This window comes from Chanodichthys erythropterus, chromosome 20, assembly GCF_024489055.1.
Source record: "Chanodichthys erythropterus isolate Z2021 chromosome 20, ASM2448905v1, whole genome shotgun sequence".
In the NCBI taxonomy this organism is placed as follows: Eukaryota; Metazoa; Chordata; class Actinopteri; order Cypriniformes; family Xenocyprididae; genus Chanodichthys; species Chanodichthys erythropterus.
In genome coordinates, this window is record NC_090240.1 from 1,387,261 (window position 1) to 1,412,401 (window position 25,141).

The 25,141-nt window shown below is 39.9% G+C and overlaps 1 protein-coding gene across 8 annotated transcripts in view; it reads left to right on the plus strand.

Moving 5' to 3' along the window:
* Positions 1–499: 499 nt before the first annotated feature.
* The window catches only part of mybl2a (v-myb avian myeloblastosis viral oncogene homolog-like 2a), a 62,014-nt gene continuing 37,372 nt past the window's right edge, over positions 500–25,141 (plus strand). Inside the window, exons 1-3 of one of the 8 annotated variants that reach the window (XM_067372396.1) lie at positions 500–697; positions 3,450–3,517; positions 5,513–5,607. Coding sequence is in view for 1 of the 8 variants with exons in the window: in XM_067372393.1 (XP_067228494.1) it covers positions 678–697 (20 nt within the window). In the remaining 7 variants the exon portion in view is untranslated. Of the gene's footprint in view, positions 698–3,449; positions 3,518–5,512; positions 5,608–21,924; positions 23,409–25,141 lie in introns of those variants that run through there. The other 7 variants (XM_067372397.1, XM_067372394.1, XM_067372402.1 and 4 more) reach the window with 7 other exon arrangements.

Below are 25,141 nucleotides of genomic sequence, written 5' to 3' on the forward strand. Positions count from 1 at the left end.
TATTTAATTCTTTCACAGCAAAAATTATGTATGCGATTAATTTAGATTAATTAATCACAGAGTATGTAATTAATTAGATTAAAATTTTTAATCGATTGACAGCCCTATTTTACACATGTGGTTCAAAATAATGAAAAGTGAAGGCAGATCCAAACTGTTGCTGTACTACGGATCCATTGTCAAAATTACACACAGCGAGAGGGTTAAGAACACGTTTGATTTAAATTAGATTAAAAAAAAAAAAACATCTCTATTTTTCTCACCCCATATAGTGACCTAGAATCAGAATAATACAGAATTGTGTTGGGACACAGAAGATGACAATGAATTATTTGAATGAATGTATAAACACGTGTACTAACTTTGCAACGACTGTTAACGTTCTTGAACGAAGACGTATTTCTGCAGAGACATGTGGCTGCAGTGGGATTAAAACCCAAGTGTGGGTACACTGCGCAAACGTGAGCGCAGACATGACGCAGTACAACACAGAAGCCGTGCGCGCGGGCTCAGCTCAGTCAGCAGGCAGCAGTTGGAGGTTATAGGCGCCTGTGAGCCGGCACACAAAACGACACAGACATAGCCTGCAGACGATTATTCATAACAATAACACATATTTTCCACTTATAATAGTGTGGTACCTATTGAATTACCGGAAACTGCAAAACAGCGAAGATATGTCCAGGCAAGCATGTGGGTAAGAATGAAAAACAACAGTTTAAGTGTTCCTTTAAAATTGCTGAAAATGTTCTCAATGGTATCACAACTAATAAAAATCAAGTATCTCTGTCAACAAACTGATGCTCAAATCAACTACTCTGTCAGCAAAAGTAACGTGTTAGTAGCCGTTGAGCCAGCTGTCGAATTTTTCTCTTATTATTTTGGTGTCTGAAATATACAAGAACAGCTTCAGTTTTATAGAGCAGAGATCTTATTAGTAGACTGATACTAAATTATTCGTTATTATAAACGAAGACCTATACTACAGCGCAAGTTTAAGGGTAACGTTTTTCCAGAGGAGTTGGTGGGTAACATTAGTTTGCCTCTGAACTAGCCAGAAATGCTAATTGTGAAGTTTCACTGTCGGAACTCACTCTCACCAATGTAACGTTAGTGAACAATGTGTTTTGTAGTGTTGTCCTAGAAGATTTTTTCTTTCCCATACACTTTGCCTTTTATCAACTACTCATCTTTTTTATGTAACATATAATATGCAATATGTACACTAACGGTCGTAGTTGTGCCCATAATGCAATGCGGCGAGAAGAACAAAACTGGTGATTCAAAGTACAGCAACTACTAACAACTCTACTCCGGGTGTGTCTCATACGTTCTGAAAAGTGAAGCCACGGGCTCTTTCATCGCCCCCTGGAGGCTGGATGCAGTACAAGTCATAAACCCCGCCCTCTCAATGCAAACGAATGGCGCTTGTCAAAAAAAAAAAATTAATTACTCTCCAATAAAAAATTTCAGAAAGATGGTTTTGGTCATTTAAGGTAGTTGTTATCACGCTGATATATATTCAATTGTGTTTTTTTGTGATAAGTTTGATTTTAGCTAGCAATTTGATGATATAGAAACGGGCGTGTCGGTTTGATTGACAGTTTTGATTGACAGCTTCTCTTAACTGTCGGAGCTTCGAGGGGAGATTGAAGATATATCACTAACTTTTAATTTTCGATTTCTGTGTTATTTTTACAACGACAAAATGAGTTGTTCAGCAGTAAACTGTACTAAACGACCTACAGGATCTGACGGATCACTCAGTTTTTTCCGGTAACGTTAAATGTGGGCTTTATAAGCTAATTAATAAATGATATTAGCTAAGATAACATGCTTAACGTTAGCCATGACAGAAAAAAAGCAGGTGATCGTTATCTGGCAGTTAAGTTACTAATTATTTTTATGGGTATAAAAATAATAATTAGCAGGACAAAACTAATGATAGCCTACTCTAATTAATTATAGAGCACTTACAGCAAATCGATCTCCTGTAACGTTACCGTTAGTTTAATTTTATTTAAAATGGCAGGATGACCATTGAGTTGTTTCTAGTGGCATATTATTGAGTTTATCTAACATTACTGAATTAGCTGTTTCAAAATTATTATTGCTCTAGAAACAGAATATTATTTTGTGCATATTTTAATTGTGTATAATTTATATATTTAAAATAAATAAATTACGATATGTTTTGACCTATCCCAATGTATTATAGTTATCACTAACAATTTATTTGAAAATGAACAATGTATATTAATACATTTTTGGCTTTATTAATTCATTTTGTTCAACGTTAATCCTAAAATGAAGATAACAAAAATGAAACAACAACAAAAAATGCATGTGGTCGCAATAAACTGTATGATAATAACTTTGACAGACTGCATTAACTAAAGATCGTTAATTTTGCTGTCCAACCATAGTGTCCAACACATCGTGAAAGACTTGTTCATTTTAAATCATTTAAAAAATAGTCAACGTCAGTTTTAATATAGTATATTATTATGTATTTAAATTTAAGTCGTTAGTTGTTGTATTTGTATTTAACTTACCTTATTTCAGCAAGCAAAAGAGAAGTTCAATGTGAACCGCCAATAAAAAAAACGAGTAAGAAGTTCAGGGGGCGTGGTTGATTGCGAGTGCGTTTGGGCGGAAGCTTGATACCGCGGCTCCGCCTCCGGCTCCACTGACGGTTCCTTCTGCGCATGCCCAGGCTCCAAACTTTTTTTTTTTTTGACGTATTGCGTAACATGTCAGCGCCCATTCGGTCGGCCATTTTGGCTTCAGTTCATTACAATGGAAGGAAGCGGCGTCGCGTCGTCCATCTTTTTTTACAGTCTATGCTCTACTCTAAATCCCCAGAGAAACCTCACAGTGAATTAGCCTTCTGGGTACAAATTGACGAGCTCTGCTGTAACATTATTGTCATTATTTTTTAGTATTATTATTTAATTCCACCAAAATAAATTATATCTACAATAAATGGTAGGGTATTAGTGCTCTTGGATGCAGTGATATTGAATTTTTTTGTGTGCCTATATTCGAAAGCGTTTTAGCTAGATTTTTTAGCTTAAATATTTTTTGTTTTGCGACAGTTTTAGAACGCATTTTGTTTGCATTTGTCATGCATCTCAAAGCACATGTTTTTGTGTGAGTTTTTTGTTGTGTTTGGAACAAGAAGTCTGGTAGTGTGATCCTCAGGCATTCATTCCCAGCTTTTCCCTGTCAAACAAAGTCGGCAAATGTATGATGCAGAGTGTTTTAAAATCTATTCAGATTTTAAAAGTGTTGTGTATTCCAGCCTTTAGTTGAACACACAGAAATCACAACCACCGTTAAAAGTTACAGTTATGTGTAACGTTAGCTATGCAAGAAAAATAAATCTAGTTTTAAATGTGGTGGAAAGTTTTATTTATTATACTAAAGTGATTCTTTCAAAATTTCAGGTTATACTTATCTGGCAATTCATTTGAGTCATCCTTTAAAAGCTCAGCTATTTAAAAGGGAAAGTAAGGTATGTTGTATGTTTTATTTGTATGTTTAACTTCTACCTCTTTTGACTTAATTATGTTTTTTTCTGTGTCTTTACACTAATAAGTGAGCAAATGTGTTATCAACCTCATTTCATTAAATTTTGCAAAGACACAGTTCCTTCACTATCACTCAGTTTTCTGTACCTAGCTTCTCATTGGAGCACTTTGTGCAGTTTTCCGGGGTTCTTTGAAGCAATGTCGTCATAGTTGGGTAAACTTCTATAGTGGTGAATGGGAGACGACAGCAATTATATAAAAAAAAAAAATACAAAAAAAATATAATATATAATTTTTGTATTTCCAATTGCTCCAAAAGCAAAAGAAAAAATCAGTGATTGATTTTCATTGATTTTGCAAAAGAGGGAAAAAATATAGAGAGATTGATTACTACGGATGTAATGGTATTATCAATATCGTGGTATTGCAATAGCAAAATTTTCTTGATATTATCGTGGTCACATGACTGTATGAAATAAGTCTTCCGGGCAAAAAGTGTAGGTTTTTTTTTTTTTATCTCTGTTCTGAAAATGGTTCTGGTGTGATAGGTGGGCAAATTGCGTGAAACGTATCCTTTAATACAGTGAATCTCAACTAGGGCTGGGAGATATATCGCATGCGATTGTCACGTGCATTTCGTCAGTAAAGCCGGCTCCCTGATTACCGCTAAATCGCCATCACCTGCTTTCAAATGGAGCGCCATTTAATAGACAGAGCCATAGTTCACTGACAAGCTACACAATATCGCGTATATTCGATAATGAACGCGATATTGCGTAGCTTGTCAGTGAACTACGGCTCTGTCTATTAAATGCCGCTCCATTTGAAAGCAGGTGATGGGAATTTAGCGGTAATCAGGGAACTGGCTTTACTGATGAAATGCGCGTGACAATCGCATGCAATATATCGCCCAGCCCTAATCTCAACCTTTTTTGAGTAATGGACCCCTGTTATTTTTTGGAACCATCCTCAAGGACCTCAGAATAATATTGGCTCATTGGTATCATGTCTTTGTGACAACCAAATGCAATAATGTATAATTTACTATTATGGTAGTTGACTTCTCCAATATTCAGTAACATTGTCAGTTATATATATTATCTTCTTCTTTTATGGGAACATGTCAAATGTCAAAATATACAAATATTCATATTCAGATATTTTATAAGGACCCCCTGGCATTACATCAAGGACCACTAGGGGTCCACGTTGAGAAACTGCTTTAATAGAGACATCTCACCTCACGAACATTATACCAATGAATGTACTGAAAAGCCCTCGCAGCTCGTGCTACTCATATACGTCAGATATCAATGCAGAGAGCGAGAGCGCTCGCAAGAGAGAGGTGCACAAAGGCAAGCTGCACGATTATTAGTCTTTAAAAGATCACATTTTTGATTTCATCACCCACATGATCTAATTCCTAAATGATAACGGTTTGCCCATGTATATTAAACTTTTGACAAAAATAAAATCGCAACATTCAAATCTGCATTCCCCCTGCCGTTGATCTAAAAAGAGTTGTCATGTTTACATATAATCAACTTCACAAACAATCTTGTCAAATACACAGTATCATTTCTATTACAAATATTACAATAGACCCTTTTCACAGACTGTGATGACGCATTGTAACGGTCATCAATATCGTACTTTTTTTTTTTATTATTATATTTTGATATTTTTTTAAAAAACGTATGTACATTTATAACACTATTCTTAGTAATATATTACTTTTGCATCAAATAAAAAAAAACTAGTTAACGCTGCTGTGAGGGTGTTTCTAATACAGCGGCTATGGGAGTGACAGTAAAAATGACATGATCTTTCTCTCTTCTGACTGCCGTTATCAATCGCTCTCTATTTTTTTCTCTTTTTGAAAGTTGTGAAAACACAATTGTGGAGTTATTCTTTTGCTATTTGAGCAAATGGAAACACAAAAAATTATATTTAATGTATTCTCTCATTCACCACTATAGAATTTTACTCAACTTTGACGACTTCCACTTCTGAGAAACCCGGAAATGTGAAAAGGGTCCATTATCACAGAACTGTACAAAAGTGTATAATTCAGGTACTAAATCACCTTTGAAAGTGCTTCTAATAACCACTGTATTGATTGCATTGTTACGCCACTAGGTGGCAACAAATTACCGTTAAAAATGTCTCTATCTAGAACAGCGATTCTCAACCGGTGGGCCGCGGCCCACTAGTGGGCCTTGGAGCGCCATCTAGTGGGCCGCGTAAGCAGTGTTAGACTACACCCAAAATATATATATATATATATATATATATATATATATATATATATATATATATATATATATATATATATATATTTAAATTGACAAATCTTGATATTTTCTAATTATCTAATTATTCTTATGAATTTATGTGACCAAAAACACATATTATGTGACAGTGAAGTCAAGATGCATTATCTAAAAGGTAATTTATTTTTAAATATCGCAACACCAATCACGTCGCAATGTCAAATTGAACATCTGTTTGATCAAATGCCGTAACATTATGTTTCTATGAAACGGATCATTTTCTGAAAAGAAATGCAGATTTCCCCTCTTCTGGTCTATGTATCCCTGCCTCTGCTGAATTATTTTTATCCTCGGTGGGGATAAAAAAAAATCCCCCCTGTGTTATGCTAGGCCTACTCCACAAACCACCAACAGAGCATATAAAATACCAAAAATAAAAATCTTTTTTTTTTTAAACATCGGCGAGTAAAACACTGCGTTTATATAGAACTGTCTCTTTACGACCAAAACAAACGGGACACTTTTCAGACGCGCATTCAGAGTTCGCCTCAGCGCCGGGCGCAAGTCAAACGCGGAAAAGGAGCTTCATTGAACAAAAATAAACTGCGGTCAGATGAGATGTTGTCAGCCTATGTCGGTAAAATTAACACGACTGCTCACGACGCACACTCAAGAATTGCATGCGCAAATGCGCCGGCGCGCGCTGCATAATTACTTTATTATAGCTTATATGAAGCGCAAAAGAAACTACGAGCAATGACCGCCGTTGTTCTGTTGTAAATTAAGTCATGAATTTTCCACACATGCGATTAAAGCTGCCTCAAAACTGTGCATGTTGTTGACATGGTTTTAAAGCTATTGTTATCCAATTTGTTGGACTTAAAACGTCTTAAAAATGCACATATGTACACCAAAGAAATCTAAATTTTCTAGGGGGAGCATGCCCCCGTACCCCCCTGGCATACTACTTTTTCTGACCTTGGTAATTACACCCTGTGTATGGTCCAGCTTGTATTCTATCTAATGAAATCTGAGGTATATGTGTATACATATATACGCACAGTCATGTTCATATCACTAATAGTATTTGATAAATTGGGGTGAATGAACTTCTGTAAATGAATAGAGAGAATGTTACAGGTATTTTAGCATGGATGTTATTATTAATTAATTTGTTAAAAGAGTGTTCCCCTTGTGTGTCTGAACCAGTCATTGGTCCTACCTGCCCTGTTACAAGAATAAATGGTTAAAGTTACTGAGTAAACCTGCCAAGTCTTTTTTTTTTATACAAGGACAGTTTTCATCTGCTGATTTGACCTAGTCTGCTACAGTGGCATAACAGATTAACAGTGGAGTATACCATTGTACTTTTTGAATTTTCTCTTATTCTTGGTTCATACTATCATATTTGGAAAGGTGGTCCTCGGAATGCTTTTAAACAGTCATTGGTGGGCCATGAGTTGCAAAAGGTTGAGAACCCCTGATCTAGAATCAAATGAAGTCCTTATGAATCCAACGTAAAAACTATTGTTTCACCTGTCTGGATCTTACTTGTGTGTTCAAGCATCTTATTTGTATTGAATTTGTGATAACACTTTACAATAAGGTTCATTTGTTAACATTAGTTCCCTTTCAGTCGGTCACGTTCGACGTACGTCAGTAGTGACCGACGAATTGGGATATCGCTAGAGAGCCCCTATCAGCTTCGAGAGAACTAAAACAAGCCAATGGAATTGGCGTGCGATATTTGCATAATGCGCACCTCCCCTAACAGGTGGATATAAAAAGGGGGGCAGATGCAATCGCACTCTGTCTTTCGCTTCGGAGCCTACCTGGTGTCCTGCGGCTGTTTGAACTTCAAGCCTCTGAAGAAGTTTCGGCGCTTGTGTTGGTGTGACGACGCCTGCAGCGAGGTCGCGAGTTGGAGTGAGCCGGGTGGAAACATCTACTGTTTTCCCAGCGTTCCGCTGTAATTCCACTGGTTGGTCTGCGATTTGGTCTGGTTCCTCCTGTGTTTTTCTAAACACGTCGTGACGCTCCCTGTGTGTCTCGACACAAAAGAGCTGAAGTTTCCCCTTCTAAAAGAGCTTCACAGACAGACACTGCGTCTTTTTCAAGATGTCATTCTGTCTGTGCGTTTCTGGAGGCGGTCGTTTCCTATCCTCTCTGACGGCCACGATCACTTTCTCTCATGTCTGCTTAGCGTGCTGAGACTGTGTTTGTGGGTGGTCATATTTTCTTATGGAAATATGTCCACGTCGGCGCGTTGTTTGCTCGCCTTTCTCGTAAGGGCTTGAGCGCTCAGCGCGCCGTGTGCCGTCGAATTGCCGGCTGACAGCGCGCGTTGCCACGGCAACCCTGCGCGCTGTCTGGCGCTCTAGATGCACGGTCGAGACTCGGCTGCCTTTAATGAGGTGGAGTCCCCTCACTTATTCCCCGATCTAGTTATTTTTCTGAATCAGAAAAGTGCTACTTTGGTTAATAAGCCTGGGTGACCAGAGGATCACAGTGGGGCAATACCCGCCGACTCATTCTCCGTGGGCCCCCCACTCCTCTAGTGCATCGCAAACATGTTGTGACTATGTTCGTGGGTGGATCATGTTTAGATACATGGCCACGTCGGTGCCCAGGGTGCCGTGTGTCGTCCAGTTGGGCGGCCACGTTCACTGTCCAACATGGCTGGTAGCTTCTGCATGTGTTGCTGGTCCTCCTTAAAATAAATATGGAGGACCTAACATCTTAGTCAGGGCTCCAGCAGAGGATCAGATGTCGACTGCTACATTGGAGAGAGTATTGTTGGGCTCTGAACATGAAGATGAGGCTGAGCGTCCCACGGTTGTGGCGTGCTCATGCCGAATCGGATTCAGACTTGGCAACCATGCTTTCCCGGGCCCCCGGGGGTGTCGTGCGACGCGTACTCGCCTTGCCGCGCCCCCTGGCTTAGCCCGGATGTGCATGAAAAAACTTGGCAGTTTGTGGCCTTTTTTGGCGTTAATATGGAACGCCAAGAGGGTCATAATCTGCACTACAAGTTTTTTTCTCTCACTACCCCCTAGGGTGGGGTGGCAGTGCTACGGGCACACCACCTCTGCCCTGCATGAGTCTTGGCCCCTGGCAAGTCTGCAGTAGGTCAAAGCACTCATTGCATGTGGGTAGTTCTGAGTCGGGGTTGAGCTACGCAGGATGCAAATCAAAGCGCAGGCCCCTGGCCAGACAATGTCCACCATGGTGGTCCAGAAACACCCCTGGCGAGTCTTGCTGGGATGTGCCGTCGTCAAAGTGTGCTTTCTCGATGCGCTCATCTCACAAACTGGCCTTGAACCCAGCCCGCTCAACCCGCAGTCACCTGACTAGCGGGAGACGGTCCTGGAGATATGGCGACCTGGAGCTGACGTAAACGGTTCTTTCTCCCCGGAGGAGGGCCGGGTGGAGAATTGGTCTGTTCCGCCGCTGGCTCTCCGGAGTCCAGCGGTACCCACTAAGAACTGTTTTCCGATCCTCTACGTCCCAAGAGTGTGGCTGGCGATGTGCAGCGCCCCGCGTTGCTACTCCCAGCCCCCTCTCACCTCGCCAGCAGGTGTCAGTGTGTTGGTGCAGGCCGCGCCCCGTGTGCCGTCTCCCATACGCACTGCTACCTCGCAGAGTCTGATCACACTCTGGGCCGCTACCACGCCGCCCGAGTCGGGTCCCCGTACTCTGGTTCGCTGCCCCACCCCCGGTACGTCTGTGGTGCGTTTGGTTCTGCTGGCTCGGTGTCTGGAGGCCTGGTTAGTGCCCCCAGCCCGTTCCGCTGGCTCATGCGTACTATCAGACTCGGCTATGCGATTCATTTCACCCGGTGTCCTCCGGCGTCCAGGGGTGTCCACTTCACTTAGGTGTCGTTGGACATTGCACCTGTTCTCCGAGTGGAGATTGCTGTCCTCCTGGCGAGGGATACAATCGAGCCGGTCCCTCCAGCCGATTTGAAGTCAGGTTCAGCCCTACTTCATTGTACCCTAAAGGGCGGTGGGCTATGGCCAATCCTGGATCTGCGCGAGTGCTGCTCTCGAGCATTTTCGAGTGCGTCCGTCCCGGGGTTTGGTTTGCAGCATTCGACCTGAAGGATGCATACTTTCATGTCTCGATTCTGCGCTCGGGTCGAGCATGTCAGTACAAACTCCTACCCTTCGGGCTGGCCCTGTCGCTCCACGCCTTACACGGTTGCGGAGGTGGCCATTGTTCCCCTCAAGGAACAGGGCGTTCGCATTCTCGACTGCCTCGACGACTGGTTGTTCCTGGCCAGCTCGCGAAGCAGTTGTGCGTACACAGGGAGATGGTTTAGCTCACCTCAGCCTGTTGGGTCTTTGGGTCAGCTGGGACAAGAGCAAACTCGCCCCCGGGCAGAGGATCTCTTTTCTCAGTCTCGAGCTAGACTCGGTCACCTGGATTGTGCGCCTCTCTGAGGAGCGCGTCCAGTCGGTGTTGAACTGCCTGAGTTCGCTCAAGCGCAGGATGGCGGCCCCACTGAAAGACTTCAGAGGCTCCTGGGGCATGTGGCATCTGCAGCCGCGTTTCGCCGCTCAGGTTGCTCCATATGAGGCCGCTTCAACACCGGCTCCGCGACTGGGTCCCGAGATGGCCATGGCAGCGCAGCACGCTCAGTGTCCTCGTGACACGGAGCTGCCGCCCTACCCTCATCCGGTGGTCGGACCCTTTGTCCCTGCGGGCGGGAGTACCCCTTGGACGCTGTGGTCCACACAGATGCCTCTACCACCGGATGGGGGGCCATGTACAACGGGCATGCGGTTCGGGTCTTGGACGGGGCCTCGACTGCATTGGCATATCAATTGCCTCGAGTTGCTAGCAGTATGTCTTGCACTGGGCCGCTTCAAGGAGCTGCTGTCAGACAAGCATGTACTGGTCCGCTCGGACAAGCACGGCGGCCGTTGCGTACATCAACCATCAGGCTGGTCTACGCTCCCGTCGCATATCGCAACTCGCCTGCCATCTCTTGCTATGGAGTCAGAAGCATCTGAGGTCGCTTCAGGCCACTCATGTCCCAGGTGTGCTTAACCGTGCAGCCTACGAGCTCTTACGGCAGCCTCCACTTGCGGGCAAGTGGCGGCTCCATCCCCAGGCGGTCCAGCTGATCTGGCACTACTTCGGCGAGGCCCAGGTAGTCCTGTTGCCTCCCCAGGAACTGCCCTCGGCCAGTGGTTTTCCCTGACCGGCGAGTCGCTCGGCACGGATACCCTGGCACTCAGCTGGCCCCGGGGCCTACGCAATATGCGTTTTCCCCCAGTGAGCCTTCTCGCACAGCTCCTGTGCTAGGTCAGGGAGGATGAGGAGCAGGTCTTGTTAGTGGCTCCATATTGGTCACTCGATGTTCGACTCTTCGATGTTGTCTGTTGGTTGGGTTCCATATGTTGCAATCCCTCTACGTGAGTGATTCCATATGTGTATTGTCCACGGTTACTCCCTACGGTGAGCCCGTGTCTTTCCCTTAGCAGAGCTTCTGCTTTCTCCTGTCAGATGAGTCTCCCCCTACTCAGGTGGAGCCATCCCAGGGACTCATATGCGTTCTGCCCTGCGGGCCAGTCCATATGTTTTCCATGTAAATTCCTTCCCCTCTGGGTAGGTAGTGGTTCCGCAGCGTTCCTTACGGGTTCGCTTCCCCAGTGTAGTCTAGTTTACTTAGTGGGTATATCGGAACAGCAGTAGACTTCCCGGCGTAAGCTCGCCCCCTTCTCCGTCCCCTTGGTGCGACGGGCGGCTAGAGCCTGCGCTGGGCACTGGAAGGGGTTTCGTAACTGTGGCGTTTTAGTTGGGATCCCAATTCGTCGGTCACTACTGACGTACGTCGAACGTGACCGACTGAAAGGGAACGTCTCGGTTACGTATGTAACCCTCGTTCCCTGAAGGAGGGAACGGAGACGTACGTCCCGTCGCCACAGTTTCTGTACCCTCGCTGCAGTGCGGACACCGGTTGTCTCCTCAGCGAAAAACAGAGTGCGATTGCATCTGCCCCCCTTTTTATATCCACCTGTTAGGGGAGGTGCGCATTATGCAAATATCGCACGCCAATTCCATTGGCTTGTTTTAGTTCTCTCGAAGCTGATAGGGGCTCTCTAGCGATATCCCAATTCGTCGGTCACTACTGACGTACGTCTCCGTTCCCTCCTTCAGGGAACGAGGGTTACATACGTAACCGAGACGTTATTATGTACTAACTAACATGAACTAACCATGAGCAATATATTTGTTACTGCATTTTTAAAATCTTTGTTAATGTTAGTTAATAAAAATACAGCTGTTCTCAGTTTGTTCATTTTACTTCACTGTGCATTAACTAACAAATACAACTCTTGAGAATGTTAGAAAACATAATAGATGTTACCTTTGTCAAGGTCCAGCTGGTGCAATTATTTTTAGGGATGGGCATTTTTCCAAAATATTGTATTCGAATATTTGGGCTCGTAAAAAACAAATATTTGAATATTCGTTTATTTAAATTACCTTAAAGGGTCATGAAACCCCCGTCTTTCCGCTCAAGTCTAGCTCACAATCTTTTTGAAAAATGCAACTTAAATGGGCGTGGTGGCTGTGAGAAGAGGGGAGGGGAGAGGAGAGGAGAGGAGAGGAGAGGGGGGAAACTCTCATCGCCAGTAGCCCATGCATATCGACTGTCACTAAAAATCAGTGGTAAAACATGAGGAAATACTACATAAAAAAAAGAAAAAAAAAAAAAAGAAAAGTTAAAATCTAATGAAATACACTGACACTTTATTTTTGTCTTTTCAAGAGTTACTGAATGCCCTGCTACATATATCCTACAGTAATCGTAATTCTATTAAAACATATTAATGTACATGTGTAATTACAGTCATTATAAAATATATAGTTGTTTATATACACACTATACATGCATATATTTGAAAAAAAAAAATAACGCTTAAAAAAAAACCTTGCGTACATAGCATAGATCTACGTGCCGAACCTGCAACACGCTCAGTCAGTCAGGCTGCGTGTCGACTGGAGCAGAGCAAGCGACCAGTCACATTTAACTTACGCGCGGCTCAACTTCCATAGGAATGAACCGAAAACACTCGCACTTACCCGCTCGCTCCGCGCCAACGGACACGCACCGTCAGTCAGTCAGTCTCTCTCACTGTTTAGTGCCGTTAACCGTCCTCGTCATTGGAAAGATCCACGTGGTGTCATGAATAATTAAGAGAGTGTCTACTCATTGGATAAAAAACTCAGTCTCGTTAATAATTATGAAACACCGATGAGTCATCAAAGCACTATCTGTGAAGATTTTAAGCCCGGAAGACGAAAATAGCGTATAAAAACTAAAATTTAACCATTTCCCCCCCACTATTAAATCTAACAGATGCTAACATTGTCTTCAATGGTGTTCAACACACATACCTCTGTTAAAATCTCAGAAATTTTGGTTTAGGGTTTCATGACCCTTTAAACAAGAAGGACTTTATTTTTTTTAAAAATTCATCAAGAGTTTGTAACCATTTCTGAACAAGCTTACAATTAGGCAATATACACAACAAGCTTACATTATATCTTAAGCTTTTTCTTTTAGTTTAAAGCATTAAACAATTTGTGCAAACAAACAAACAAACAAATTTAAATTACAAAAGCATTTAAGCTCAAGCAGCGCGAACTAGAAAAACGCTAATAAAGTAGACAGTGCCAGTTATCGTACAAAACGTACATAATACACTCGAGACAGTAGCCTATATGGTTATCGTTTTCATATTGTTTCACATGTTCATGTTGAGAAAAACAATAATATTATCCACATGTTTTGGTAAGAAAACGAGACGTTTCTAACAGTAGCACTTTGTTTTCTGTTCGTAAATGTGTCCTTCGACGAAATTTAAGGAAGCATATGTCTCAAAATCATTTTTCAGATAAGTTATCTTCTCGGCTCACTTTGGGTATAGCTGTGCTTAGCCTACCTGTCGTGAATGCAGTGATGGACAGCTGTGTTTCCTCATTTCATGTGCTTTGTCATTATGGTGGTGATATTATGATAACCCTGTTTCATGAATTAATTTGATCAAAAAGTAATTCCATTGTGTTCATCCAAGTAATTCCAAACTTCGCGAGGCAGACCATAGACATATATACGTAGACGCCTCATGACGTGCTGGAGCGTGATCCAGCGTCGCCGCCATATCGGTTGGGTCTCTCCACTCAACGCTAGCACCAGAGTCAATCGGAGTCAACGGAGAGCGAGCAATTATGCCAGTATTTTGTGCAACTTACGGTTGCAATAACCGACGCAGTATTGATACCAGATCGCATGGGATTACATTTCACAAGTAAGATTGAACAATGATTTAGGTTATTTTACCATTTATAAAATTATAAATGAGTGAGTGTGAGTGAAATAAATTCAAATGAACAATCAAACTTGTTTCTTTATTAAAATATAAAATTAATTAATTTATACTATGGGCGTCGGAAGCAAAAAAAAAATAAAAATGTGGGTGGGTCCTCCCTCCCAATTTTATTTATGCAATTTTATATATATATATATATATATATGTATATATATGTATAAATTAGATTGATAGATAAAATGCCAATCAATCGGTAGTTATTGATTTTTTTTTATTTATTTTTTTATTAGAACAACGAGACACAAACCTTTACATTCAATCACGTTTTTGCTCCCATTTATTTTCACACATTAGTGCATACAAGGAAATACACAATTAGTACCTTTGATTTCGTTAGATAGAAAATAAGCAGGGCCGTACGCAGGGTTTTATATTTACCGAGGTCACAAAAAGTATTATGCTAGGGGGGTTATTATGCTAGAAAATGTTGATTTCCTTGGTGTACATATATGCATTTTAAGACATTTTAAGGTCAACAAATTGGATAACAATAGCTTTAAAACCATGTCAACAAATACATACATGCATGCAGTTTTGAGGCAGCTTTAATCGCATGTTTGGTAATTCCATGACTTAATTTACCTCAGAATAATGATGGCGCATGCCGTAGTTTCTTTAGCGCTTTAGTTAAACTATAATAAAGTAATATGCAGCACGCGCCGGCGGATTTGCGAGAGCAATTCTTGAGTTCACGCTTCGAGCACAGTAGGCTATAGCCTAACGGCTGATTGGAGTTTTACTGACATACCCTGAAATCATCTGACCGCAGTTCACTGTTGTTCAGCTGAAGCTACCTTTTCCGCGCTCGTTTGACTTGCACCTGTCGATGAGGCGAAGGTGGAATTCGCGTCTGAAAAGTGTCCTGTTTGTTGTGGTCGTAAAGAAACATTTCTTTATAAACGCAGCGTTTTACTTGGCGATGTTTTAAAAAATATTTTTATTTTTATTTTTTATGCTCTGTTGGTGGTTTGTGGAGTAGCATCACCTTAGGGGGATTAGACAAATGCTGAATTAGAGACGGTAAAAGTGAGTGGGTCCAATATCATTGGTCTTAAAAAGTGAGTGGGACAAGACCCACATACAATGGCTCCGACGCCCATTTATCAATATGCCATTGTGTGTGTGTGTGTGGGGGTGTGTGTTTGTGTGAGAGAGAGATAAATAAATTCAAGTGAACAATCAAACTTGTTTCTTTATTAAAATATAAAAATTATTCATTTATATATTTATCCATATGCCATAGCCTACCATATGGCTTTGTTAAAGAGCGTAATACAAAGTCTTTCAATATGAAAGCAGAATTTTTCAATGTGTTCTAAAAAACTTGTTAAACATGCTCCACAGCGCCACCCGGTGCATTTAGTTATAACTGCGAGTTTTAGTGATTAGGATTTATCATGGATTCAACTGCATTTACGGCCAGCAAAGCAACATAGTACAATTCGAATAGTATTTTTATTTTTCGAATATTAATTACAGGTCGAATATTCGAATGTTCAACTATTTGTGCACACCCCTAATTATTTTATGTTATAAAAGGGAGTTTTAGGTCATTTAACTCATCTAATACTATACCTCACCTCTAAGCAACAGTTATGATTAGAGGATAAAGAAAAGAGGACAGTATATGACATGGTTAATTTGTACATCATTGTAATGTTCAATCATTGTTAAACACTTATCATAAGTTATGGCACTTTTTCCAAGTCTTCATTTGTCTTTTTTTTTTTTTTTTTTTTTAAATATTGCAATAAATATCATATCATGGACTTTATATCAAGGTATTATTGTATCGTGAGATTTTGATATCGTTACATCTAGTGTTGTCATGGTATCAAAATTCCAGTAGTCGTTACTAATACCATGGAAATTTTACAGTTCTCTTTACCAATTTCAGTACCACAGCAAAATCAGTTGTAACTATTTTACTATTTTATATAGCCTATTTTAAAAACATATTAAATATGAATTGGACTGTGTGTGTGTATGTATGTGTATATATATATATATATATATATATATATATATATATATATATATATATATATATATATATAATATTTAGGCTACCTCAAAAAAATGCTTGAACATCCATTTTGGACCAGAATAAACCAACTCAAACCAGCATACCAGCTTCAAAACCTACCTTAACCAGCATATGCAGGTTTTTTCAACAGGGGTAACAGACGTGCGTGTTTATTTTAGCAATTCCGTCAGTGAAACAACACAATACAGCCTGTAAAACTATGAAATAAATATCGGTAAATAACAATTTATTTATTTTATTATTTCCACACAAAGATGCATCATATAGCCTACTGCTCTGCTCTTTGAGAGGGATGTGGGACACGAGCAGGAAAGAGACCATTTCTCTTTAATAATATCTTCATGTTATCTCCTGACGTTACATGCAACTGACCCTTGTTGTAAAAGGTCCGAAGAGCGAGTTTTATCCTCCGCAGGGGCAAGAAATTCAGTCTAAAAAGCAAAAAAAAAAAAAAAAAATGTAAAAATCACCAGCGTGTGTGAGACGCACTATATACAAATAAACTTGATGCACCTTATAAAGTCTAATAACAAGCACAAACTGTGTTAAATAGAAATTGATGTACAAGCAAAAAGGTTTCTGTCCTATAGTGTTTTTTCTACTTTACCACAGTAAAGAATGCGAATATAATAGGCCTAAATGTGAATGAAAGAAAGAAACGTTTATAATCCCCTGCGTGAGTGAAGATTTGAAAAAAGAAACAGAGATTCCATGTTCAGTGGAATAACTAATAGAATATTGTTAAATTCTCTGCTAATCAGGTGACCAGATCACAATTCACAAAGCAGAATACAAAGCTTAAATTTATGGACTCGCGTACCTCTCTCATTCGCGAACCAAAATGTTTCCATGGCTGCGGTGTCACATTTACTTACTAACCTATTTTTTCTTTTGTAAACAAAGCTTTGTGCTTCACTCGTGTCATATTCAAGTAAATACTGCCACAGCCCTATTGGTGGGTACCGAATATACCAGAATCTTGGTACTACAGAAATGCGGGTATCGTCACATTTTCAAAATTTCAGTACCGACTGCCACAGTACTAGTGTTGTCAAAAGAAAAAATAGGTTAGTAAGTAAATGTGACACCGCAGCCATGGAAACATTTTGGTTGGTACCAAAGTACCGGTACTTTTGACAACACTAGTTATGTCCTAGGGACATATTAAAAACTGAATTTATATGCAATTGTGTTATAAAGTCAGAATTATAAATCGCATAACTGTAATATAAATATATATATAAAAAAGTCAGAATAGTGAGATACAAAAATGGAAATTGTGACCTTTTTTTCATTCTGTGCCGGAAACAAGCTTCCATTGTCATAATGATTAAGAGCTCATATTAAAAACTGATTTTATAGTTAAGTCATGGCAATAAACTATACGCCTTTTAAAGACTCGGAGAGCAATATATCACTTTAGGGTGTAATCCTTGTCTTTTATTCCTGCCATAGTAAAATTAAAAATGTCCTGGAAAAGTCATGGAAAATGATTGCTGAAAAACAGTGGGAACCTAGACTGGGTAAACCCAGCCTGATCTGCCGGCGATTTGATTTTGCCCGGCAACTCAGTCTGGAACCCCATACATTCATTAAGTTGGCTTGAAAAAGCCAACTTACTGTTATGCTATTTTCATGTGAGACTACAATTTCCAACTCTAACTCCTCCTAGAGCTTTAACTCTACAAACTCCAAACTCGGGTCAGACCTTCAGAATGTTCTGACTTAGTGTGCTATATCTTTACTAACTGATCCGACTTATGGTTTTCCTAAAAGTGACTATTAAAGCTTGGAAAAATCCCATTGACTTTCATTGATGGAATGTTCAAATGAGCCAAGACTGTCAAATTCCAACTGTCAATATTCAAATTTAAACTACGGAAGCCCATTAGACTCAAACTCAATTAGACTCAAGTGCCATTTTATGTACTATTTCTAATCCATTAAAACTCATAAACCTATCTATCTATCTATCTATCTATCTATCTATCTATCTATCTATCTATCTATCTATCTATCTATCTATCTATCTATCTATCTCTAATATGATCTATCTATCTCATAGCAACCACCCAAATCAACTTAGCAACTGCATAGCAACACTTTAGCAACCACTCAGAATACCCTAGCAACCACATAGCAACACCCTAGAAATCACCCCGAGTACCCTAGCAACTGCATAGCCACACTGTAGCAACCACCCAGAGTACCCTAGCAACCGCATTGCAACACCTTAGCAACCACCCCGAGTTCCCTAGCAATCGCATAGCAACACCCTAGCAACGACCCCGTGTACCCTAGCAACCGTATAGCAACACCCTAGCAACCACCTTGAGTACCCTAGCCTTGAGATTCTATCTCTCTCTCTCTCTCTCTCTCTCTCTCTCTCTCTCTTTCTCTCTTTCTATCTATCAAAACTACTAAACTAAAACTTTCAAACTGAAAACTTTCAAACTTTTAAAACTACTTCAAACTTTCTAGCTTGGCTTTTTCAAGTCAACTTAAAGAGCTTTTTAAATGCTGTTCTAAATATTATATTCCAAAGTTAATGTTTTCCAAGTGCATGTCATTTCATGTCATGTGACTTGGGAGTGAGCGTCACACGCAGGATGGCTGCTCCGCCTGAGATTGCAGATCCCCCGGACAGATATAAGTCTATTGTGTGGGAACATTTTGGTTTTCCAGTGAAGTACATGAATTTGTGTCATAGACAAAGCACACCCAATCTGTCGTAACTGTTTCACAAAACTTATATATGACAGGAAAAAACTTATATATGATATATGACAGGAAACACGTCTACCGAACCGAACCGTGGCTCCAAAACCGAAAACCGAACCGAACCGTGCCATTGGTTACACCCCTAGTGAATAATGCTCTTTGATCACGCCTCTTGTGCAGTAGAAAATACATGCCGACTCCCCAGACCTATGATCAATTTTAAATTGAGCTTGGTCTGGTGATAGCCAGACAAGTGGGAACCCTGAAAGTGCACAACTCTTTAAGTGGAAGAAAGCTACTTTTTTTCCCTTACATGCTTAACAGCAACTTATTGAAAAGCCCGGATGAGTCATTGGTTGGGAAATAAAATAAATAAAGTAATAAAGTAAAATAACGAAATTATAGGTTTTAAGTAGAAAATAGTATTTATGTAAAGAGATAAAATGTATTATTATTATTATTATTATTTATAATGCACTTTTCTTAAACCCAAAGCGTTACAGTAATACAATAAAGCACAGTCTTAGCACTCTGAGGTCTGAAAACGCGCCGGTGCGTTTTGCAGGTTTTTTTTTTCACATTGCAGCAAAACAGACTTAAAATACTCCGTCATTTTTTGTCATAGAGACATAAGTAATATATCAATTGAAACTATAGAATATCTTCTTTTATTTGTATACACTCAGAGTAAAAACTAAATGTTGTGGTTTTTGTAAAATAAAGAAAACTAACATGATGCGGGATTTCTCTTCTCCCTCTGAACGAAGTCCCATCTGATAGTTCTCAGAAAATGAACTGTAACTTAGTGAATACTAATCACAGAAAAATTACACTTATGTCTAAAAAAACGTTAAGATGTCAGGTTTTAAATCGTGTAAGTCAAATCGAAAACAAACCTTCTGTGTTTATGTAATCTGTATGAAAAGAGAGCCATGTCAGAAGTCCGTGATTCAGCTCATTATCCGCTAATGCGGCCACGCCCACGGAGGGAGCGCTATTCAGACGCAAGTTCAGAGGCAATACATGCATTCATCATCTCAATCTGTATTTATTGTCTTGAAAAGTGTTTATGTGGATGTAAAAGTCATGGTTAGGGAGCTCTAGAAGACATGCAGTTAGTTCCTGTTTTCTTTTCTTCTATAGATGAATTTTAGATGAGTTTTTGTTTCTTTAGCACCCTCCGGCTGCAGTATGAATTGGAAACTCCATTCATGGAATAGCCTCTTCTTCTTTTAGATGAATTTGTGGACTAAAAATGCACAGAGAGAGCCCTCCGACTTCAAGTATGAATTGAAAACTTCAGCGCTCATAGTAATGACAATGAATATTAAATAAATATAACTCCTCTGTATAGAAAATTGACATAAGCATATGAGAATCCAATATTTCTCCAAATGTGCATGCTTTTAAACTAAAAGCCTATATTCAGACTCTTTGCATCACAGAAATACATTATATTTTAAAGTATAATATAAAACCATTACTTTATATTGTAATATCATGATATCAATATCATGATGAGCTTGAGACATCACAGAAGGTTTTTTTCACAGCCTACATGACTGAAATGCCTCATTAATATGCAAGTAATTTCAGCTCATTACTATGCAATTCTTTTGTCTTCTCAGGTGTAAATGGCCCATTATTCAGTGGTGATTCACGCCTCCACGCATACTGTGTTTCTTGGCAAAAAGTGTCTTACAAAAACTAAATCAATATATTGTTTTATATGAAGGAGTAGGCAGCATAATGTTTACATAATTCTGAAGCAAAAACTCTAGTCTACAACCTCCAATACCCAAAAGTATTGTAAAGACAGATTTACAATACTTTGTTTGGCCTTATTTCAGTGACTTAAGTTTTTTGTTTTTTCAATAACCACGCATAAACGTTATTCCTTCAAAAACACAAACATGTACATACATGTTCCTCACATATTATTGTAGCCTAGTTTGTGCTGAATACAGTGTAATGACACTTTTTCCATTAATATGTTTATGAACAACTCAAAAAAGCACACATGTCAGGGCATGTCAAAACTTCTCCAGGCCCCAAATCAGCCTCAGACTCCAGAGGGTTAAATAAATGTGTCTTAATCAACTTTTTAAAATGACCCAACGTTGGTGCATTCCTGACGGGCAGAGGAAGCACATTCCATAGCCGACGTATGTTATATTATATTAAAAATTGTGCACAACTCTTCTTAAGTGGAAGGAAGCTACTTTTTTCCCCCCTCACGTGCAACCAATTGGAAAGCCCGGATGACTCATAAGTTGGGAAATAAAATAAATAAAGTAAAATAGTAATATAAAGTAAATAGTAATAAAGTAAAATAACGAATAATAATTATTAGGGGTGTGACGAGATCTCGTGGCATGAGATCTCACCAGACTAATATGTGACAAGATTTCTTGTCGAGGCGAAAAGTAGTCTCGTGATGTTGCCATGACAGAGTGTTAGGATGATTAGGAAATAATATGCCACCGCTTCGTTTACATTACGCCCCTCCTGTCGTTTTGCTTTGTATTTAAATAAAAAACATTTAATTCAGTTGGATAACGGTCGCCGCCACTCCATATTTACAGAGTTACGCGCAGTTAAAGTAAACGCGAGCGCGCATTTCACCTTTTATTTATATAGCGCTTTTTACAATGCAGATTGTCAAAGCAGCTTTACATTGATAACTGGTACATTATTTGGCTTCACAGCAGCTCTTAAATAATAGTGTCAATGCAGGCAGATCAGAAGCACTGTTGAATAAATGTTAAGAATACTGTTGAATATCAAATGTCAAGTGTCCCCAACTAAGCAAGCCAAAGGCGACAGTGGCAAGGAACCCAAACTCCATCAGGTGACATCAGGTGGCAAACAAGTGGCAAATAGGTGTTAAAATGGAGAGAGAAAAAAAACCTTGGGAGAAACCAGGCTTAGTCGGGGGGCCAGTTCTCCTCTGGCGAACAGTGCTTTGTTATAATCAGGTTGCTATCATAAGTCTGATAGGATCGCAACAATCAAAGTATTTATTTCAGTTCCATCCAGTTGAGGATCGTATTCATCACGCCGGTATGGACGGTCTGTTGAGGAACTGTGGTACTGGCATTCAAACATGATTTCAATACCCCTCAATATTTTGAAAGCGGCTCCCTGATGAATACAGATGTAGGGACCCGTTCGACAGACGTTACCAAATGGCTTTATCAGCCAGAGGCATGATTGAACAAAGCTTCATTTGGTCCAAAAGATCCATTTCCTGACAGGAAAAACCTAGCTTTTACAGAAGTGATGACGTGACTTCTTTTAACAAAGGACTCTGTCTAAAGGACTTCTTTGCTCATCAGCAATAAACTAATCACGTGGGTCTGATCACATTAAATCTATTGATTCTCTCACAAAACCCTCTTGTATTATCGGACAGAACAGGAAAACACCCATCAATGGATTTAAAGACGAATCTGTCCTATCTATACCTCCTTTGTTTGAGCAATCCTTCCTGACCCGGTCACTCGTGACTCCGGTCGAAGTTTAAACTATGCTTAAGGACTCAATCTTGAATCTCAAAAGGGACAGTTGTCGATTACTTAAAGTATTAACTATATCCAGAATAACATTTGCTATGATGTGATTACTAATATGTTGGAGTCAATGCTTTATATGTTTGTAGTCCTGTATGCATCTTCTTTCTCTTATAATCATTGTTTTAATTAGGTCAGTCTAGTAATATGTGTGTAAGAAGTGTGTCGTGTTTGAGCTCTAAATGCAGAATTTATAATTCTCTGTAATTCTGTGTGAATGAAACATTGAAATTCAGTATCAGGAAAATATTAAGAAACTTTATAAAGTTGTTAATAAAACAGGAAAATGTTCTGCAGATATCACGCGATGTGATCAATAGACAATAGACGAGGCGTGTCTAATCTCCGTAGCAACGTCTCATTGGAGGATCGCATCTGAAGGAGGGAGCCAGAACTGCTCCTTTAAAACTATGCTGTCCGAACAAGTCGGTCAGTTGAGAAATATGAAATAAGGTCAGAGTCAGAAGCTGGAAGTCAGAAATCGGTCAGAAGTAGCCGAAGCACCGCTACTTTGACCACGGCGGAAAAGTCGCATGGGTCATTGAGAACTGATTGACCGGGGCTGATTTTCCATCTAACAGTCGTCGATTTGAACTACGAGCCACGCCGCTGATCAACAGCCGTCACATCCAGATTCCAAAACCCTCTGCGAAATATCTGACCAAAGTCTCCCAAGAAGAGAGCCGCTCAAGCCAGACGCTCAGATCAGAACAGCAACATCCTTTAAAGCTTCCGCGCAACCCACAGGGCTTTCCCGAGAAGACGTCACCTGAAAGACAGCCAATCCAGAACACGGGACTCCGCTGTACACGAGTCACGGAACAACCCGATTATCTCAGCTGTCAGAGCAAACGCAGGTACAAGCAAACTTCTCTCTCTCTTGCTGGAAACTGCTGAAACTCCTTTAAACCTAAAGAATCAAGCCAAAGCTCTGCTTTTGTGATTTTATTCCGGTTATAAGTTAAGTTAGCACTGAACTTGGGACTTTTCATAACTCATGAACTCCGCGAATGTGTGTGCATGTATGTATGTGTGTATGTGTGTGTGTGTTTAGCCTTAGTTTCCTGTAATCATTAGAAGTAGTCAATAAATCTTGTTTTGATTTTCACATATACGAGTTTCTTGTATTGTGTGTCAAATTACTGCCTTAAACTTAAGATCAAGTTACCTCTTGCTTATAATAATATAATAATTATAATAACAATAATCATAATAAAATATTGTTACTGTTGACCACAGAATAATATTTTATCCAGAATTGGTAAAATACTCTAACCTCAACTTTCGCTGGATGAATAATTGATGAAGTGTTAAATATTAATTCTGAATCATTTACAGTGAATCATTTACAGTTGATTCAATTCTTATTCCCTTTAACAATTAAATTGAGCTAATAAATGACGTAAGGCTAAGGTACATTACATAATGGTGGAGAAAAATTCGGGCAGTTTAATCTAATTTGTACACAAAACAAGTAACTTGTGTGATTGTATCTTTCTATTAATCCGGAAAATAGATTAGAAACAGAAACGAGGCTTTTTGATTGTCATTACAATGATTGCACATAAGGCGCGGTGGATGAATGAAATCTGAACTCGAGTTGTTTGTCTGTACGTTTTGTTGTTGTTGTTAAAGCTGCAGTAAATGAATCTAAGATTGTCTGCCAAGACAAAAGGAAAGTCGCCTTAGAGCGCACCAGGACAGAGTAAGCGTGTTCCTTGCTTTTGTTCTTTAGGCCTTGTAGCTAGTGGATAATATTGCGTGTTCCAATGTTATTTCAACTAAGCTAAAATCCCTGCATGGTTACATTAGAGAGTAGCTACCTAATGTGCCGCCTATATCCGCTCATTCGTGAGATGAGATATTAATACTCTAAACACCACATGTCTGAGTTTGATTTGAATGGGATTATTTTTAAAATTCTTGATCTAGTATTGTTGCAGTAAATCTTGCATGTTGTTGCGTGTCCAGAAACTGACACGAATTCAGATCGCCGAGATCTCAGTAACGTTAATTATTAATTGCAGAAAAATCTGTGGATTAATGTGCCTCACTCTAACTTGAGGGGGTTGTTCAGCTCTGAAACGCGAGAAGCTGAATGGTTCATTGTGAATGAACTGCGCTGTCAGTTCAATAATTATTGTGCTTTTGTTGTTTGTTATCTGTGTGCAAAGAGTATAGAACAAGTGTATTCTTTGTTGTGCGTTAGTCACCACGACAGTGACAGCTGTAACCCGGAAGCCCTAAGAAACCTTTTCCGGGACAACCTTTAAGTGCGCATGCGCAGACTGCCAGCGCCATATTCAACTGTGTGTAAACAAAGCCTAGCATAAGCTGAGCTAGCTAAAACTAGCGCGGTTGCATTACAGTCTATGTAAAGCTAGTAGCATTGCTAAAGAGCTAGTGGCTAGCATAGCATTTTGTGGTCTGAATGCAATGTTGCAATGTTGGAATGACTTCTTTCTTACTGAACTTTAATTCACTCTTGTGCTTTCACCTCTCTCTCTCTCTAACTTGCACATCTTATTATTTTTTTTTTTTCTCATCTCCTCCGATTTGAGAGAACGTGACAAATGTTAAATTAATAAAC